The sequence below is a fragment of the Littorina saxatilis genome, linkage group LG7 (assembly GCF_037325665.1).
Source record: "Littorina saxatilis isolate snail1 linkage group LG7, US_GU_Lsax_2.0, whole genome shotgun sequence".
In the NCBI taxonomy this organism is placed as follows: Eukaryota; Metazoa; Mollusca; class Gastropoda; order Littorinimorpha; family Littorinidae; genus Littorina; species Littorina saxatilis.
The window spans coordinates 55345500-55363915 of NC_090251.1; the positions used below are offsets into that span (position 1 = coordinate 55345500).

An 18416-nucleotide genomic window follows, 5' to 3' on the forward strand; every position below is an offset into this window, starting at 1 on the left:
TTTTTCTTCTTCTCCCAAACCTGCAGCCAGAAACTGTTAAAAGGGTGACGAATGAAAAGCAAATCTGGCATACTTTCGCTTTTTTTAATTGTTGTTCAGAAGGAGTCAATCGCAAAGGTGTGGAATAAGGGTTAAAGACAGCACAAACTCAGACCTATGAGTCATTGTGTTGTATACTGCGAAAAAAAATAAAGAAAAAAAATGGAGAGAAGCGATAAAATCGGCTTTGGAAGACGTCGTTAATTAATGACTCTGTCAATGTTAATTGGCATCGTGAATAACCAGTAAAGCAGAAGGGTGGACCGGGGGGTGGATATCAAATATCATCGAATCATTTCAAATTCAAGAATAAAACATCAGGCAATGGCAAGTAATGATTGATGAACGATCCGCTGATGACTAGCAGCAACAAACTCTGCCGATGATAATTAACCTGTCCAATGAAATGTTATAATGTATGCAAAGGCTGAAACATGCATGCCACCATGGTAATGGTTACAAGATGCAAATGAAGATGATGCATTCAGCCAATCAGAGTGATGTATTATCTCTGTACATCAGAGGTGAAAGTTTAAAGGCCAGCATAACCAAGTGAGTATTTCTACGTTCAAACTTCACCCGTACTATATATCGGTTAGTTAGTAAGAGGCACAGCCGGTTAATTCGTCTGGAATACAAAACCCAACACATGTTCATTATTCAGTTTCTTTTCCAAGTTCAGTTTCAAGACTGCCTCAAGATTTGCCCTTGATTTTAAGATACGATCATTTAAACACTAACTTCTTAAGTCTAACTTAGGATTGGAGAGTCTCAAAAATCAGGATTAACCGAAGTTTGTTCTCTTCAGAATTTTAAAAATGTTACCCACTACTGCACCTCCTTTCCCAGAAACAAAAGAAGATAGATAAATGTACTTTAATAACCCAATGAACTTTTCAGTATTCTCGAATGATCACTCTTTGTACTGGTAGAACATGAAAGTCTTAAAATATCTTTAAATTTAACATGATTTTTGAAATGCCGAAAATTGTCCAATTTTAACAAAAATCAAAATTACCCCCAAAATCCGAACATGGATAACGACTCATTTTCTATTTTCCAAAATAATTCGCAACCTTTTGGAAAGATATGCAAGAGGCAGTCATGCAACGGAACAAGAACAAAGACATATCATCAGTGTTAGCTAGTAGCGGTATGGAGTAAGTGTTTCAATAGCAATACAAGGGTATTGGAACAGGGCTTCGAGCGAGATACTTGTCAAGCTGTACCTCATTTCCCGTCAGACCGAAGTTATAGACATTTTAGAGAATATTCTGGTAGCCATGGCAACAGCTCCTGCCACTGCAAAATCAAAAAGAAAACAGAACATCCAGCACATCAAAGAAAATTAATCAAAACGAAGCGCAACACAAACACATGTATACTTGTCGTTAACATCAAAATCAAATTGCAAGCAACGTGTAAAAATAAGGTCATTAAACAAGCAAATATTAAACTTAAAAGACACAAAAACTCAGTAAAACGAAACAAAACGAAACGAAACAGATATATTCATGATTGGTACGTGATACGTTACAGTAACCTGAACAGTACAGATGAAGTCTAGTACATGATAACCAAGTGAGTTATGTGACAGAACACAATGAAGAACGTCTGATACACAGAGAGAGAGAGAGAGAGAGAGAGAGAGAGAGTGTCACGATCGGGTGACAGAGACCAAGAAAGTGTCACTCAGTGGAGTGCCTGTTCTTGGTCGGTTATGATAGAAAGCGCCTGTGCGTGATATTGGACACAGCAGAGTTTGCTGACAGTGCTTAACACGGATGTTTTGTATCGCACGAGTTTCACAGTGCGGGTTTCTGCTATCATAGGGCTGACGGTTTTTCGCTGACAGCGCACACGGGATTTTCAGGGATTGAGTTTCTCGTGTCTTTTTCTGCTTGGGAGGCAGAATTGTGTATAGCTGGACTGGTTTTGTGACAAGGTCAGTCACGTGTATTTGGCTAGGTGGTCTGTCAGAGACTCAAGGACGGCACACTTGACACCCAGCGGCAGAAGGGGAAGGATCGTATACACAGTTTCTAGAGTATGATGGTTTTTCACCGAGTATTATATTCGGCACTCTAGGGGAACTTCCACGAGTTATTTCTTCTCTCTGCCACGTATTTTGCTGAGGACAAGTCGTCAACTTTCCTTCGTCGGCGATGGCTTTCGCATAAGGATTCGACAAGGGGTTCTGGACGGTTTTGGTCACTGTTGACGAACAGAGGCTGGTCCAGGGAGGAAGCGGACTTTGCTTCCATTGAGAGTACAATCATAGGCTTTTGAGGTAATAAATCATTATTTAACGCTGTTGATGAGTCTGTGTTGTGGAATGAAATACTCTCTGTTGTTCTTTCCAGGTTAGCGCATAATTTACTCTCTGTGACGCTAAAATACTAATCTGTATATGGTTTTTGCAGATAGGGAGAGAAGGACGGAAAATGACTGTTTTGTTGTTGTAAAAAGTCCGTTTTGTGCAGGCCCACGTGCTCGATGAGATATTTAAAGATGACATGTTTTAAGGTGGTGGGTGAGGGGTAGCTGACATGTTTAGTGCACCGATGCTTTCTGTTTGCAGCCTTCGCTTCGTTTCGTTCGCCTCGCTTCGTTACATTCCTGTAACATCTGCACGGCTGACTCTGGCGGGAACTGTTGAAGCTGCGCTAACCAGCGGACCGGCTAACCAGCGAACCGGCTAACCAGCGGACCGGCTAACCAGCGAACCGACTAACCAGCATACCGGCTAAGCAGCAGCAGCAGAGATAAAGCTAAGTGCACCATGTCGTACGCACCCCGTTGACCACCGTTGTCTTTTCGTATCTATGATTTCATTGGAGTAGTGACAACGTGGGGTGTGTGACACCTGCACGAACTAGAGCTTTTCGAACAGAACATTCGCATTTAACTATATTTACACGGGTTCAGCGTGTTCCTATAATTTTCTACATACTACTGGCATTTTGTCAGTGAACACTGGTTTTTTACGTGTTGAGAACGTAAAAGGAACATATTTTGAGTGAAGGCTCGAGGGAGGTGGAGAGTTTATACATAAACAGGCGTCTGAAACTTATACTTTTGTTGACTCTATTTAATTGTATGACTGCGAGAGTGGATCGTGGTGTGGTTAGTTAATTAGTAGTAATTAACCGGTTCATAATCACCTTAAGTGATATATTGAAACGTGACACATGGGGGCCAAGCCGGGATCTACTCAGTTAATTTCCAACTGATAAAGACCCACCAATTAAGGATAACTAAGAGCAGATAATCTCGTCAGTGCTCGACTTATTTTCTGCTTGGTGCTACCCTTTTTTGTATAGTTTTGATCATATACCACACCTTAAGCGATTCACATCTTGCAGGAAATGTAAATTGTAATTTGTGAGTTATTGTATGCGCTAACTGTGATTACTTCCCTTTCCTTTGTTTGTGAATCTTTGTTGTTGTACGTTCAGAGTTTTCCGTTGCAGAGAGCTGAGCGGGGTTAACGGATTTGTTGTTCGTTTTACTCAGTTTTCTCTACATTGTTGTTTCGCATTCTGTAACAGGTTACATTTCTACCGTCTTGTTTTACTTGGATTTTTCTCCATATTTTGACTTTGTTGGAATTTTGGGGGGGAAGGGTCCGAGGACTTCTGTCCTAACCAAGGCTGTGGGAGACACTCTGTTTCACCGCAAAAAGCAGCCGATAAAGTAGGCCACGGCTGTGGGAAACACTTTGTTTCACCGCAAAAAGCAGCCATAAAGTAGGCTACGCGATTTGTTCTACACCGTTTGGATTTTTCTTCTGCATTTTCTGGTTGCTGGATTTTTGTATCCACCGCTTTCATCACCGCGTGTTCTAGCTATAGCTGCGTTAGACTTACTTTTGTGATAAAGCTTTGCTAAACTAACCATGGCTACAGGGGGATCTCCTACGAAGAGATTAACTTTTGAGACTCCTGGTAGCGAGGAACAGACAGAGCGAGACGCACGCGTTAGAGCGCGTAGTTTGCTTAAGCGCAAGGAGTTAGAACGTAAGGAGGACATAGAGCGACAGACGAGAAAAGAAGAGCTTGACAGACAAGAACGACAGGCCGAACGGGACAGACAGGACAAGAAAGAGAAAGACGAACGTGACAGACAGGAAAAGAAAGACGAACGTGACAGACAAGAACGGAAAGAGAAAGATGAACGAGACAGACAAGAAAGGGAGCGACAGGCCGAACGACAGGCCGAACTTGACAGACAAGAAAGAGAGCGAGACAGACAGGAACGGAAAGAGAAAGAACAGGCTGAACTTGAGAGACAGGAACGACAGGCCGAACGACAGGCCGAACGTGACAGACAGGACAAACAGGCGGATCGCGAACTCCAGCTAGAACTAGCTAAGCTACAGGCAGAGAAGGGTACGCTTACTCAGGCTAGCGCGCCGACGTTTGTTGCCGACCGTACGAGACTGCCGACGTTCGACGATGACAAGGACGAGCTCGACGACTTTTTACGCCGGTTTGAGCGCATTGCATCTGACCAGAAGTGGGAAGAGGCCACGTGGGCTAGCCGCCTTAGCACCTGCTTGAAAGGACGCGCATTGCAGCTCTACAACGCTTTGGAGGACGACGAGGCGAGAGACTATCAGGCACTAAAGAAGGCGTTACTCCAGCGCTTCAACCTGACTGCTGAAGCCTACAGACGACGTCTGCGTAACAGCAAGAGACTGAGCGGCGAGCTGAGTCATCAGTTTGTGGCACGCCTTAATCTCTACCTGCGGCGCTGGGTGGAGATGGCCGAGAAGAACTGGACCGTCGACGACCTTGCCGACCTCATTGTCATGGAACAACTGATGTCCAGCCTGCGACCTGAGGTGGTGACCTTCGTGCAGGAGCACCAGCCAAAGACTACTCAGGAGGCAGCCGACTGGATCAGAGTACACGAGGACGCCCAGGCGATCTCCGGCAAATCTTCAGGCTCACGGCCGGGAAAATCGGGAAATTCAGGTTCTTCAGGACCCAAGGACGGGAAGGACGATCAGGGACACAAAGGATCAAGTTCCAGAACTGACATCCAGTGTTACTACTGCAACAAGCGGGGCCACGTGAAGAAGGACTGCCACAGGAGACAGGCTGACCAGAAGGGCGTACACTTTGTTGGCAGCGAGGAGTTAAGGGACGTCACGAGCTCATGCACAATTCCACAACTCTGCGTTCCGTGCTCCAGGAAACATTTCCAGCCCCACTGCAACGTCTACGTTAACGGAGTGAGGGGCGAAGGTCTGCGGGACACAGGGGCAGACATGATAGTGGTTCGGGCGAGTCTGGTTCCAGCTATGGCCTACACAGGAGACAGCATCAGGGTGAGAATGGCCGAGGCATCTCACGCTTACGATTTGAACACGGCAGTGATCAAGGTCGTAACACCGTTGTTCACGGGAACCATTGTGGCCGTCGTCATGGACGATCCTCCATGCGACTTGCTCATTGGGAACCGGGTTCAGTTTGTGGACGGCGTCACCAGGGAGGTTCCCGTTTATCGGTCTCCCGACGTCATTTCAGTGCTCACGCGGGCACAGGCGGAGCGAGAGGACAAACCTCTCAAACCCCTACCTGCTGCACGAGCTGCCCTGGGGAACGTGACCCCCGCGCTTCTCGCGAAGGCTCAGGATTCTGACCCGACCTTAGCTACTCCTCGGGGGCACGCGAAGTCGGGGAAGGTGAAGCTGAGCGGGAAGCATGGGAGGTCAAGGTTCCTCAGGGACAAGAAGTTGCTCTACCGGGAGTTCAGCAACCAAGAGGGTACATTCAAACAGGTTGTCGTGCCTCGCGAGTTTCGCGAGGGTGTCATGGCAACGGCACACGACTCGATTCTGGGAGGTCATCTTGGCACCAAGAAGACCACGGATCGTGTCTGGCGCCACTTTTACTGGCCAGGCATCTGCACGGATGTCCGACGTTTCTGTGCGTCCTGCGATAAGTGCCAGAAGGTGGTGGCCAAAGGAAGGGTGAGGAAGGTCCCCTTGGAGAAGATGCCGCTCATCGACGAACCCTTTCGTCGGGTGGCAGTGGACATCATCGGGCCCATCTTGCCTGCGTCTGAGGACGGAAACAGATACATTTTGACCATGGTGGACTACGCTACTCGATACCCAGAGGCGATCCCTCTGAAATCGATTGAAGCCACGCGAGTAGCTGAGGCTCTGGTTACTATGTGGTCCCGGCTGGGAATTCCATCAGAGGTACTCACCGACAGAGGCACGCAGTTCACGGGAGGAGTGATGGCGGAAGCAGCACGACTGCTATCACTGGAGCAGCACTTCACCACTCCTTACCATGCTCAGTGCAACGGACTGGTGGAAAGGTTCAATGGCACCTTGAAGACCATGCTGAGGAAACTAGCTCAGGAGAAACCACGCACGTGGGACAGGTACATCCCAGCATTGCTTTTTGCATACCGCGAGGTTCCTCAGGAGAGCTTGGGTTTTTCCCCATTTGAGTTGTTGTACGGCAGACAGGTACGCGGTCCCATGGCTATCCTGCGTCAGGCTTGGACAGACGAAGAAGCTGACGAGGAGGTGCAGACGACAGCGACCTACATCGTAGAACTCAGGAACAGGATTGAAGAGACCTGCAAACTGGCTCAAGAGAACCTGGGAAGAGCAGCACAGCGTTATGCGCGAGGATTCGACCGCAAGGCACGGCCGCGCAGCTTCAAGATTGGAGAACGGGTGTTGCTACTTCTACCTGTCAAACACAACAAGCTACAACTGCAGTGGCAAGGACCTTTTGAGGTGACAGCGAGGGTGGGCCAGAACGACTACAGGATCATGATGCACGGGAAAGCACGCCTGTACCACGCCAACCTGCTGCGCGCCTACATAGAGAGGACTGCCTACGGGGAGAAGAACAAAGACCAGAAGAACAAAGACAAGAAGACAGAGAAGGTTGCAGTTATCAGGGGTGAAACGAGGGGTTGCTCGTTCTTGAGGACGACCTTTCTGTCTGGAAACAGACCATCAACCTCTGCAATATCTTCAGGTTGCAAGGTTGGCAAACGCCAGACTTATGCGCTGGGCGTTGATTCTCCAACCGTACCAATTCACGGTACGCGTCATTCCGGGCGCCAACAATGTTGGAGCTGACTTTCTCTCTCGGGCTGTAGAGGAGAACATGACTGTGAGCGAAACCGAGGTTTCGTCTTGAAGAGGGGAGGTGTGTCACGATCGGGTGACAGAGACCAAGAAAGTGTCACTCAGTGGAGTGCCTGTTCTTGGTCGGTTATGATAGAAAGCGCCTGTGCGTGATATTGGACACAGCAGAGTTTGCTGACAGTGCTTAACACGGATGTTTTGTATCGCACGAGTTTCACAGTGCGGGTTTCTGCTATCATAGGGCTGACGGTTTTTCGCTGACAGCGCACACGGGATTTTCAGGGATTGAGTTTCTCGTGTCTTTTTCTGCTTGGGAGGCAGAATTGTGTATAGCTGGACTGGTTTTGTGACAAGGTCAGTCACGTGTATTTGGCTAGGTGGTCTGTCAGAGACTCAAGGACGGCACACTTGACACCCAGCGGCAGAAGGGGAAGGATCGTATACACAGTTTCTAGAGTATGATGGTTTTTCACCGAGTATTATATTCGGCACTCTAGGGGAACTTCCACGAGTTATTTCTTCTCTCTGCCACGTATTTTGCTGAGGACAAGTCGTCAACTTTCCTTCGTCGGCGATGGCTTTCGCATAAGGATTCGACAAGGGGTTCTGGACGGTTTTGGTCACTGTTGACGAACAGAGGCTGGTCCAGGGAGGAAGCGGACTTTGCTTCCATTGAGAGTACAATCATAGGCTTTTGAGGTAATAAATCATTATTTAACGCTGTTGATGAGTCTGTGTTGTGGAATGAAATACTCTCTGTTGTTCTTTCCAGGTTAGCGCATAATTTACTCTCTGTGACGCTAAAATACTAATCTGTATATGGTTTTTGCAGATAGGGAGAGAAGGACGGAAAATGACTGTTTTGTTGTTGTAAAAAGTCCGTTTTGTGCAGGCCCACGTGCTCGATGAGATATTTAAAGATGACATGTTTTAAGGTGGTGGGTGAGGGGTAGCTGACATGTTTAGTGCACCGATGCTTTCTGTTTGCAGCCTTCGCTTCGTTTCGTTCGCCTCGCTTCGTTACATTCCTGTAACATCTGCACGGCTGACTCTGGCGGGAACTGTTGAAGCTGCGCTAACCAGCGGACCGGCTAACCAGCGAACCGGCTAACCAGCGGACCGGCTAACCAGCGAACCGACTAACCAGCATACCGGCTAAGCAGCAGCAGCAGAGATAAAGCTAAGTGCACCATGTCGTACGCACCCCGTTGACCACCGTTGTCTTTTCGTATCTATGATTTCATTGGAGTAGTGACAACGTGGGGTGTGTGACACCTGCACGAACTAGAGCTTTTCGAACAGAACATTCGCATTTAACTATATTTACACGGGTTCAGCGTGTTCCTATAATTTTCTACATACTACTGGCATTTTGTCAGTGAACACTGGTTTTTTACGTGTTGAGAACGTAAAAGGAACATATTTTGAGTGAAGGCTCGAGGGAGGTGGAGAGTTTATACATAAACAGGCGTCTGAAACTTATACTTTTGTTGACTCTATTTAATTGTATGACTGCGAGAGTGGATCGTGGTGTGGTTAGTTAATTAGTAGTAATTAACCGGTTCATAATCACCTTAAGTGATATATTGAAACGTGACAGAGAGAGAGAGAGAGAGAGAGAGAGAGAGAGTCTGACAGAGAGAGAGAGAGAGATAGAGGGGCAAAGACACACACACACACACACACACACACACATACACACACACACACACACATAAACACACACACAGCAATAGTAACAGAGGTAATATTGGTAGCAGGTCATGATGGCGTCTTGTTTCAACCAAAGTTTTTCTTTTGTGGTCTTTAAAATGGTCTCTTAATTCACACCCAACCGTAAACAAACTTTTTTCAGTTGAATGAAAGCCAGTATTCAAACCGGCGCCCGAGTATGTGTTCAAATGAGGGAAGTAACTCGTGAAACGACAGAGCGGACAAGGACAATAATACTGCAACAAGCCGTCAGCCACGCGACTTCAAAAGCAACGGCTCAATCAAGAGCCAATAAAACGCTTGTACCCTCGAATGGGGGTCACTAAGTCAGTGACGCAGCTACCAGGGGGTCTTTGTCCTACTCCCCCTACCCCTCCCTGTCCCTACCCCACCCTGAGTACCCCTCCCTGACTCTCCGATCATCCCTCTATCCCCCACCCCCACCCCACTCCTTCACTATCCCCAGTACCACTCTCAAAACCCTCCCGGCATATTCTCCTACCTTGTCCTCCCCCACCCTCCCCTCCCCCTCTTTGTCCCTTAATGTGGGACGCAGAGAGTTTGACAACAGCACCATATGTTTCGGTCCCCGCCCCACCCGCCCCCCCCCCCCCCTCAATACTAAAACTGGCCCTCACTAAAAAGGGACATTGACTGTCCTAGAGTAGCTGTTGTTTGGTTCTGTGTGTCCGAGCATCCGTTCTGTAGCTTTGTGAGTGTGGATGGTGGATTTAGATTTGCCTCTGCCTCAAAACAACACCTGGTGCACGGCTTGGTTATTCCAAACTACAAAGAATGAAGAAGGGGGGGTTGGTTATGGTATGCGTGTGTGTGTGTGTGTGTGTGTGTGTGCAAGGGTGCGCGCGCGCGTGTATTTGTGTGTAAATGGCTATGGTAGGGGGAGGGGGGTGAGGGTGGATCGGGGGACGAGGATTAAGAGATGTGTGTGTGTGTGTGTGTGTCTGAGAGATGGGGGGGGGGGGGGGGGAAGAGAGAGAGAGAGAGAGAGAGAGAGAGAGAGAGAGAGAGAGACAATGACAATTATTTATTTATTTATTTAGAGAGAGAGCGAGAGAGAGAGAGAGAGAGAGAGAGAGAGCGAGAGCGAGAGAGAGAGAGAGAGAGAGAGAGAGAGACAATGACAATTATTTATTTATTTATTTAGAGAGAGAGAGAGCGAGAGAGAGAGCGAGAGAGAGCGAGAGAGAGAGCGAGAGACTCAGAGAGAGAGAGAGAGAGAAAGAGAGAGAGAGAGAGAGAGAGAGAGAGAGAGAGAGAGAGAGAGAGAGAGAGAGAGGGTACAAGCCGTCTTACAACATATCCTTTGAGCAAATGTAAACAAAACGTAATATAAATAATGTACTCGTTTAACCCAAAATCTCAGACCACAAGCCTAAACAGAAACTTCAGTCACCTGCAACTTCCCGCTATGTGTATCATATGACGGCTTACTTGTGCCAAAACCTGGAGTTACCCATTATCACGTGATAATTACTAATTAACGCTGTCAGTTACTGTTTTCACTCGTTAGTTACTCATTTTCACGGGATAATTAGTAATTTTCACGGGAAAATGACTAATTTTTAGTTTTGGCACTAGCAATTCGTCAGGAAGTGAGCCAAAACTAAAAATTAGTAATTAACAGGTGAAAGTTAGTAATTTTCCAGGGAAAATTAGTAATTAACACGTGAAAATGGTAATTATCAAGGGAAAATTACTAATTTTCCCTTGATAATTACAATTATGAGGTTTTGGCAATAGTAAGCCCTATGACGGCTTACTAGTGCCAAAACCTGGGGTTACCATTATCACGTAATAATTACTAATTAACGCTGTCAGTTACTGTTTTCACCTGTTAGTTACTCATTTTCACGGGAAAATTACTAATTTTTAGTTTTGGCACTAGCAATCCGTCAGGAAGTGAGCCAAAACTAAAAATTAGTAATTAACAGGTGAAAGTTAGTAATTATTCCGGGGAAAAATAGTAATTTTCCTGTGAAAATTAGTAATAAACACGTGAAAATGGTAATTATCAAGGGAAAATTGATAATTACAATTATGAGGTTTTGGCACTAGTAAGCCGTCATAGTATCAGGTAATATTTAACGGATGTGGTGGTAGCTGATTGAGGGGGAGGGTGTGAGTGTGGGTGTATCAATGGCTTGTGCAACAACATGCTAAACGAAAAATGAAATACTCGTTTCCACCGAAATCCCCACACTAAAACGTGTGGAAACAAAGCGACAGGACTCGAACATATTCCCTCTGGGTGTGTCAGATGGTATATTCCGACGGAAGGTTGAGGGATGAGGGTAGCTGCTGATTAAGGGAAGAGGGCAGGTGGTAGAGAGGGAAGCACCGTGGCTCCATTCATTATGCAGTGGCGTGTACCTGACGGTGGTTGGCAGTCCGTTGACTGTCGTTACCTGTGGCAAGCGACACAGGCTTAGTCACTGGTGCCACCTCCTTTGCTCTTCCACGGCTTAGTTATACGTAAAGCGTATGTGTGGAGAGAGAGAGAGAGAGAGAGAGAGAGAGAGAGAGAGAGAGAGAGAGAGAGAGAGAGAGAGAGAGAGAGAGAGAGAGAGAGAGAGAGAGAGAGAGGGTGGGGGGGGGGGGGAGGGAAGGGAACGGGTGAAAGTGAGACGTATGAAAGAGAAATTCAGTGCCGACAGTCGTTTCACTTCAATTTGACATTTACTGCAATATGTAACAGATTAGAATATAGATACACTTTTCTAATTAAAAAACCCACCCGCGTTCTTACAGAAGACTTACATTTCTATAAAAGCCGATTATGTGTACAACTATCGCATTACACTTAAACCTTCTTCTTCTTCTTCGGCGTTCCAGACACTGAAACCAAATATCAACACTATATTCCCTGAACCCTCCTATCAACTTTCAATAATTACCCGCCTTAGTCCTGACAATTGAGGTCATTTGGATCATTAACATTAAACCATGAAACAAGATCTTCTCTGCATTGGAGAGTACTACTGAGGTACATTTAAACCTTCTATAATGTACTTGAGATGTTAGCATGAACCTCGAAAGGATAGGTTAAACAGTTTTGGAAACTGCCCTTGAAGATATCACCACTCCTTCGTTTTAAGAACACACCCCCCCCCCCCAATTTTTTTTTCGAATTGTTCGTTAATATCGTCTGTAAATTGTCCTATTTTATAAGACTACCCCCCCCCACCCCCCCACCCTTTCAAATTGTTCGTTAAAATCATCTGGTAATAGTCCTCTACCCCCAATTTTACCTGCTTATGTTAGATTTTTTCGAGGTTTTAACAAGGGGTTCCACTGTGCTGAATCTGGTAAAAATGAAGTGAACAGAGATAGTGTTCATTACTGCAGCACTGCCGACCTCTGTCTGGAGCCTGAAGACTGTGAACAGAGATAGTGTTCCTTACTGCAGCACTGCCGACCTCTGGAGCCTGAAGACTCAAGTTGGGTGTGTCTCTTCAGACAACAACGATAAAACTCGGCTCTTTGTCAGCAAGTTATTCCCGCACAGGGTTGGTTCCGTTACAAAGACCTTCACAATAAGACTAAGTGTCACTGTCCTACTGTTGTCTTTGATGGGGAAGGGGGGCGCAGAGTGGATTATTATATAGCTGGCTTCTTGCCATAGAAAGAGAGGAAGGGGGTGGAGAGGGGGTGGGGGAGCTGAATAACGTAAATACATTATAAACACACACCTCCTCTCCCTCTTGACTGCGAAAATAATTATAGCAAAATCAGGTATTAAAAGCCGACAGGGAATCTTTAAATGGAGGTATATACTTACAGGGGTTCAAAGGCAGCTGGCACGACATGGCCCCGACTGAAAGGAGCTGCCCAGAACCGGGTGCGTTGGCGAGGAGTTGTTGCGGCCCTATGCTCCACAGGGAGTCTACAGGAATAAGTCAAAGTCAAAGTCACTTACAGGGGTTATGAAAAGAAAATCAGAGAAGGCGAAGAAGTCTAAATTCGTTGGGGGGGGGGGGGGGGGAGTGATGGCTGAAAGGGGGGGGGGGGGGTGTTTCACTACACTCATACCCGAACTTAACTCGACCGCCATTGTTTGTTTGCTTCCACCATGAAAGTCAAATCTATCACAATCACATCCTTTTCCCAACGGCATGTAGAACTAGAAAAGCAACACACCGAGCAAAAAGCAGAGAGCAGAAGAAAAGCTGAAAACAGCCGCAGCTGCTGCCACTGTCTCGACTTAGCAAAGGCTTTCGTTGTGTAGGCTTCCCCAGCTATTATCCATTTGCTTCACGCACGCGACAGACGCCTTAAAAAAAGGGAAGACGTTTCAATTATGATACAAAAAACGGCAGAGAAAGCACAATGTAAAGGATTCCTTGAGCTCGAAGGAAACAGGCTGAATGCTCTGCTTGAAAAGATGGGTGTAATTGGAGGGAGAAAGAAAGAGAGAGAGAGGACTAAAAGTAAATAACGTTGAAGATCAGATTGCAGAACAAAGGTTTCGCGTGTTTCTTTCTTTTTGGCGTAAACTGAAAGACGATTACATAACACCTACTGTTATTTCCCTAACTCCTTTGTCAGAAATGCCGTAATACAACCCTCATATATTTCATTTTACAACCAGTCTGCCGAAAACCTCACCAAGTGCCAGACGAATGTGAAAACTGGAACAACAACAACAACAACAACAACAACAACAACAACAACAACAACAACGAAAAACAGCAACAATAAAAATACAGTAATGTTCCTTACTCTTTGAGAAATTACTCTTTGAGAAAATAGCTGTCTGTAGACCGAACAAGCCTATCAACTTGAGATGCTCTACTACAAACCAATTCCAGCTGAAAGCTTCATAAATTACTATTACTGCAGCTAAAGAGCCAACAAACAACAACACACACAAAAAGGGAAGAAAACGAGAAAGGCGCGAGTCACAGGACAAAGACTGACTGAACTACAGCAAAGACCGCCACTGGTTTCCCCCATCCCAAACTGAGTGTGATCTGTCGTAACTCGGGCAAGCCTCAACAAACTAGCTAACTGGATTCCCCTCTCCTCCAACAATGGGGATTCCCCCTCGGCGGGCTGACAAATGCCTCTAATATCAGCGAAAATCAATAAATAACTGGCTTTAAAAATTGCATCACTGGCTGGCTCTCGCTATCAAGGCGCACGGCCGTCCCCCCTTGTTTAGCTTGCTGTAGCGGCCAAGAGTGTGTGAGAGAGAGTGTGTGTTTGTGAGTGTGTATGTGTGCGGGTGTGTGTGTGTGCGTGCGTGTGTGTGGTTGTGTGTGACTGCGACTGGCTGCCAGACAGGGACGACACGTGATGAATGCCCTCGCGATCTCTATCCTCTGTGTTTATGCTGTTGAACAGACGTTACGTCAAGCCTGGAACTAGACATGTTTGTTTTTCTTAGTCAGTCTGTGTCACTAGGCCAGGGTGGAGTACGAAGGGGGGGGGGGGGGGGGGGAGAGTGTGTGTGCCACGGTGTGTGTGTGTGTGTGTATGTGTGCTAGGTGTAACCTAAAAATAGAATGATACTAATCGACACGCTCTTCACAATTCGCTTACCAAGTTACTGGTCGTCCTAACCTAGAACTGCTTCCCCGTTTCCCTCTTAGTCTAAGCACCGACAACATTGCATACCGTGTTGAGTAAAGCACACACACTCTGTTTATTCCGTTGTTAACGCTTATGAACGCATAAGTCTGAAACGGACGGCGCAATTTTAGTCTCAGAATTCAGGGTCCCAAAGGCAAATTGGGGATGTCAAAAATCCCGAGTGACGGCTTCTTTTTTTCTCAGAGTTTTTCGTTTTATTACTCCAAGCAAAAGTCTGAACGAGTGCGCTCATTCTTGTCTTTGTCAGACTGAGTCTACTGCCCACGTGACAGTAATCTCAAATTCAGTTCACCGACATCGTCTGCTATAGTTGCAGAGGACTCGATTGCGAGGCTTTTGCCTTCAGCCTCTTTCAGCTGAGTCACCGGTGAAGACTAACAAAACTCGTCGTCCTTTCTGTTTGGAGACATGAGCGAGGGCTTTGCTGATTAATGGTTCAGACCCAGACTGATCAACTAGACGATGAGGCCACACTGACGTGTACACGCAATGAAAGAGAAACAGCCTGCGCTCAGAGCTCTCTGCAAGTGGATTATTTTATCTTCTTTTTCTTCTTTTTGTTTTGTTTGTTTGGCTGATACCGTGATAGTCATTGGGTTATTTCTGGTTCAAAAGCTTCCGTTTTTGACATCACATTTAAATCAGTGCTGCTCGCTGATCTAAAAGAGAATCTGCAGCGATAGAGTTCTCTCTTTATATTAGCAGACTGTATTAGCACCACAGGAAAGACTCCATGCTATGCCTGCAACCGATTGACGTAAACTTCCATTGACACTGAAATTTGATTTCCAATCTCAAGAAGTGTAATGCGTCATTGCTGGCAGTAAATATCAGATCTGTGTCATACATGTAGTATTGCGTGGTTTTCATTTTCATCGACTGACCGAGCAGGGTGAAGAACCGGTGGCTGCGACTGACTGAGAGTATCGCTGTGCTCGAGTCGTGACCAGAGTGAAAGCAGATAAAAAAAAACCCACGCCAGTGACACTTGGAAGTAGAGGAAACCCCATGCCCAGACAATCCATGAGTGTGAAAGCAGACTTGAAAAACCACGCCAGTGACACTTGGAAGTAGAGGAAACCCGCCATGCCCAGATAATCTATGAGTGTGAAAGCAGATAAAAAAAAACCCACGCCAGTGACACTTGGAAGTAGAGGAAACCCGCCATGCCCAGATAATCTATGAGTGTGAAAGCAGATGAAAACCCACGCCAGTGACACTTGGAAGTAGAGGAAAACCCCATGTCCAGACAATCCATGAGTGTGAAAGCAGATGAAAAACCACGCCAGTGACACTTGGAAGTAGAGGAAACCCCATGTCCAGACAATCCATGAGTGTGAAAGCAGATAAAAAAAAACCCACGCCAGTGACACTTGGAAGTAGAGGAAACCCGCCATGCCCAGATAATCTATGAGTGTGAAAGCAGATGAAAACCCACGCCAGTGACACTTGGAAGTAGAGGAAACCCCATGCCCAGACAATCTATGAGTGTGAAAGCAGACGAAAAACCACGCTAGTGACACTTGGAAGTAGAGGAAAACCCACCCCCAGACAATCTATGAGTGTGAAAGCAGACGATAAACCACGCCAGTGACACTTGGAAGGAGAAGAAAACCCACCCCCAGACAATCTATGAGTGTGAAAGCAGACGATAAACCACGCCAGTGACACTTGGAAGTAGAGGAAACCCCATGTCCAGACAATCCATGAGTGTGAAAGCAGATGAAAAACCACGCCAGTGACACTTGGAAGTAGAGGAAACCCGCCATGCCCAGATAATCTATGAGTGTGAAAGCAGATGAAAACCCACGCCAGTGACACTTGGAAGTAGAGGAAACCCCATGCCCAGACAATCTATGAGTGTGAAAGCAGACGAAAAACCACGCTAGTGACACTTGGAAGTAGGCATGCCCAGACAATCTATGAGTGTGAAAGCAGACGATAAACCACGCCAGTGACACTTGGAAGTAGAGGAAACCCCATGCCCAGACAATCTATGAGTGTGAAAGCAGACGAAAAACCACGCTAGTGACACTTGGAAGTAGAGGAAAACCCACCCCCAGACAATCTATGAGTGTGAAAGCAGACGATAAACCACGCCAGTGACACTTGGAAGGAGAAGAAAACCCATACCCAGACTGGCAATCTACGAGTTTTGCTGAAATCGCTGTGTCATCTGAGGTCAGCTTTGCCTTAGACTCTGATCAAATCAGTTTCGAAAAGAACAATGCAAGCTAGCGTCAAAGAAAGTAAGAGCAGAGAAATGCCCTATCCTCTTTGCTAGCCTGTCTTCGAAGTAAGCTCTAGTTGTGTACACTCTATTTTTCTCAGAAAAAAATACAATGTCCCATTGAGACTGGATTGAATTGCCGCAGTCCACTGATCATAGTTGACTGACACTTGCATGAGTACATTAGGAATACTGAGCAGATACACTGCGTGAGTTCACTCATGACGTGTGTACGAGTTCATTCAAACCAAGAGACTCAAATCAAATCAAATCAAATGTTATTTTACGAGGGTTGTGGAACCATCGAACGCAGAAGAAGAAGAAGAGGGTTGTGGAATAAGCATTACAAACGAGCTTTTTTTTCAACCAGCCCTCGCCCAGAGAGGGACTCAAAGTTGAATGGCAACACACTGACGTACACAACGCGTCACAGAGTGACTACTGACAAAACGCAGCACGTGGTCTTCTGGTCTTCGTGTGACCTGCGTAATCCTCTTCACGTCACTAGCGGACTCGTCGTGGTAAAGCCCATGAAATGAGCCCCTCTTATTGTCTCATTACCCCATCTGCCATCTGTCTTCTGGTCCTGTCTCGCTTCTGCGACTTTCAAGCCAGCTGTACGGCTATACTTCAGTGTGGGTCCCCCGTCAAACTACACAAAGGATTGTTGCTACATGTATAATCAGTGGAGGGTTTGGGATTCTTCCACACACGCAAGATTGTGGAGTGACGAACTGAGAAGCCATTTTGTTTGTTGGGATCGGATGGTTATGTGGTATCACTGAGTTGCGTGTTCGGTGGCAATAAAGGTATTGGTTTCAGTCGGAGTTGTTGCAGTTGATCTTAATGTCTTTGTATGGGTACGGCGAGAGAGAGAGAGAGAGAGAGAGAGAGAGAGAGAGAGAGAGAGAGAGAGAGAGAGAGAGAGAGAGAGAGAGAGAGAGAGAGAGAGAGAGAGAGAGAGAGAAGAGAGAGAGAGAGAGAGAGAGAGAGAGAGAGAGAGTTTATACTCATTCAATACGTGCGTGTGTGTGTGTGCTTGTGATTTAGCCACTGACTCTCCTTGAATCAATCATTTGACCTTATCAGTTTGTTCTTAATCATGGCGATTTCAATCGTATTAAAAAACTTGACAAAAAAACCCCAAAAAACCAAAAAACCTTCAGACAATCAAATCAGACTGAAAATCGTTTGGATACCTTTACGCGACCGCAATCAGACTAAGTGAATTTAACTCAAAGCAAACGTAACTAAAAGCTGAAAGAAAGAGAAGCATTCAGGGAAGAAAAACCCTACACAGAACGGCAACCAAGAATATGCCCTCGTTTAAAACTAATCAATTATAAAGCCACAGCGATCTCTTGTAACTGGGAGAATCCCCGCAGAGATAACATTGACTCATAAAAACACACAAGCATTCTCCTTCATAGAAAGAGGAATAAAACCCACATTCATCGGTTTGTTAGAGAGAAAAAAAAAACCAAGCTAGTTTATATCTTTCTGTGAAAAGAAAGAAATCAAAAACGAAGGAAGGCAGAAAGCATCGTCTGTTAATGGAGAAAAATGTTCGTGTGTGTGTTTTGACCAAAGATCTTCATCCTCATAAGGACGAACCAAAAACCATAGCTTCTCTTCTCTTCTTCTCTGGGAGAAAGGGACAGTTTTTGATCCGCTTTCATCAAAGTGAGCCTCCCG

General features: G+C 46.0%; 2 protein-coding genes across 6 annotated transcripts in view; one reads left to right on the forward strand and one right to left on the reverse strand.

Annotated features, from left to right (window-relative positions):
- The window catches only part of LOC138971844 (one cut domain family member 2-like), an 84795-nt gene that overhangs the window by 57760 nt on the left and 8619 nt on the right, over window positions 1–18416 (reverse strand). The gene's annotated exons all lie outside the window — the stretch shown is intronic.
- Window positions 1600–8784, forward strand: LOC138971843 (uncharacterized). 2 transcript variants are annotated; one of them, XM_070344672.1, is made up of 3 exons: window positions 1600–2329; window positions 2621–7864; window positions 8156–8784. In XM_070344672.1, exon 2 carries the CDS (start codon window positions 3938–3940, stop codon window positions 7154–7156), a length of 3219 nt encoding a protein of 1072 aa, XP_070200773.1. In that variant the 5' UTR covers window positions 1600–2329; window positions 2621–3937; the 3' UTR covers window positions 7157–7864; window positions 8156–8784. The 2 variants fall into 2 exon arrangements, with proteins under 2 accessions (XP_070200773.1, XP_070200772.1); XM_070344671.1 differs by lacking the exon at window positions 1600–2329 and having other exon boundaries at window positions 2345–7864.